General features: G+C 44.7%; 1 protein-coding gene across 1 annotated transcript; it reads right to left on the bottom strand.

The window, feature by feature from the left end:
* Positions 1–852: 852 nt before the first annotated feature.
* LOC111159546 (olfactory receptor 52B2) lies at positions 853–1,821 on the bottom strand. The gene has a single exon (XM_022522075.1). The coding sequence runs from the start codon at positions 1,819–1,821 to the stop codon at positions 853–855; it is 969 nt and encodes a 322-aa protein (XP_022377783.1).
* Positions 1,822–2,255: the final 434 nt, after the last annotated feature.

Genomic DNA, 2,255 nt, shown 5'->3' with positions numbered 1-2,255 from the left:
ACAAAGATAGCTGTCTTGGATTGCTTGGAAAAGTGCGGGAAGAGTTTTCAGGGAAGGTAGTTCTTTATCTGAAATTTGAAGAATGATTTATAGATGGATGAAGGGCATGCATGACTGTTTTTCATAAACACCTTCCAGGAGCACCTGGGTGACTCAGTCATTAGGCCGCTGTCTTTGTCTCGCGTCATGATCCCAGGATCCTGGGATCGAGCCCCACATCAGGCTCCCTGCTTAGTGGTGAGCTTGCTTCTCCTTCTCCCACTCCCCCTGTTTGTGTTCCCTCTCTCACTGTCTCTCTACCTCTCTGTCAAATACATAAATAAAAATCTTAAAAAAATAAAAATAAATAAGTTTTAGAATAGATAAATAAATAATACCTGCAACTGTAAAAGTTAGGAGACAGAGCTTCTTGAGTCTGTACAAACAATCAGTGCACATTTGGAGACTAAAAAAAAAAAACCTGGAACCCCTTCAGATGTTAAATATAAAATTATTTTCATCCATGTGCTTATAACCCACTTCATGTTGTGTTCAATTCTCTGTGTTTCTGGAGTATGTCTGGTCTACTGAAGATACCAAATGTTCACATGAGAGTCGTGTACATTTAGTTATTATCTCTGGGATGTGGAGAAGGGATATGAGAAGAGAAGATAAAGCAAACAAAGAAACAGGAGAGGAGGCAAAGATGAAGAACCAGAAGAGAAAAAAAAAGAAAAGTTGGAAGGGACTGATGACAACAAAAAAGGAAGAGAAAGAGGAAGAGAAGTAAAAGCCCTCTCAGTCCAAAAAAATCTCTGTATTTTATGCTTAGTTTCCTTGATAAAACTTGGAGTGCAGATTCATGGGGAGCCATTAGCCCAGAGGGGAAGCACAGCACCAAGTCTTGATGTCAAAGAACCGGTGGGCTACACCCTCCCGGATTTGCTTAGTCTTCACACCATAGACAATGGGGTTGAGCATTGGTGGCACCACCACATAAAGATTGGCCAGCAGGATATGGACATGTCGAGGAATGTTACGTCCAAAGCGGTGGGTCAATAATGTAAAGAAGGATGGAACATAAAACATGAGGATGACACAGAGGTGAGAGCCACAAGTGCTGAGGGCCTTGTGCCGGGCATCCTGGGAGGGCAAACGAAACACCGCTCGGAGGATCAGTGAGTAAGACACAGCAATGAGGATCACATCCAAGATGACCATGACAATGGGCACTGAGAAGCCATACCAGATGTTAATGGTGATGTCAGCACAAGCCAAGCGAGCCACTCCAATATGCTCACAGTAGGAATGGGGGACGATGTTGTTCTGGCAGAAGGGCAGCCGCTTCAATAAGAAGATCACTGGAAAGATGATGCAGAAGCTTCGGGTGACAATGGCCAGAGCAATCCTTCCCACAACACGCCATGTTAGCACTGTTGTATAATGCAAGGGGGCACAGATGGCCACAAAACGATCAAAGGCCATGGCTAATAGAATGGCTGACTCCCCCACAAACATCACATGGACAAAAAAAACTTGGGTGACACAGGCATCAAAGGCAATGTCATGGGCATGGAGCCAAAAGATGGCTAGAGCTTTGGGTACAGTAGTGGTGGATAGCAAGATGTCTGTGATGGCCAACATAGAGAGGAAGAAGTACATGGGCTCATGAAGATTACGTTCTGTGATGATGACCACTATCAGGATGGTGTTCCCCAGGACAGCAGTGATATACATGAGGCAGAGGGGTACTGATAGCCAAATGTGGTAAGCCTCCCACCCAGGGATGCCCAGTAGGACAAAAACTGCAGGATGGAAGATGGTAAAGTTGGTGTGAGTCATGATGCACTTTAGGGTCCTCTCTGTAACACCGCAGAAGCCGAAGAGTCTGCTGAAAGTGACAGGAACAGAAAGGACCCCTGAGTGTGTGTGGAGACAATAAAAGATAGCACTGGGTTCTAAACTGTGGGACTCTCTAGACAAGTTCTCCCAGAGAATGCTCATTTGGGTGTAGGAATGACTTCTGATCCATGGTGCCTCATTAGCATGAACAGCTTCTATGTCAATCATGCTTCAAGAACTAACAGAGGTTTCCCCTGCCTCCAGTCACCCTACTCCCAAAGTTTGGCCCCACTATACTTTTCTGACCTCATTCTACCATTTCTACACAAGTGGAGTTTGCACCCTTACCTGTTTTATACTTATCCCTCCCCCCAAGATTTTGCTCCTTCTCTGTTTATTTAAATTTCCCTTCCCTTCCTCTTCTACTTACACAA

This window comes from Enhydra lutris, unplaced genomic scaffold (assembly GCF_002288905.1).
Source record: "Enhydra lutris kenyoni isolate GAN:26980312 unplaced genomic scaffold, ASM228890v2 scaffoldscaffold68, whole genome shotgun sequence".
In the NCBI taxonomy this organism is placed as follows: domain Eukaryota; kingdom Metazoa; phylum Chordata; class Mammalia; order Carnivora; family Mustelidae; genus Enhydra; species Enhydra lutris.
The sequence above is the reverse complement of the archived record's forward strand: the minus strand, read 5'-3'. Positions and strand labels throughout refer to the sequence as shown.

What these genes read in the sequence shown, in the direction of transcription:
- LOC111159546 (XM_022522075.1), bottom strand. Translation starts at nt 1,821, where the DNA reads ATGACTCACACCAACTTTACCATCTTCCATCCTGCAGTTTTTGTCCTA.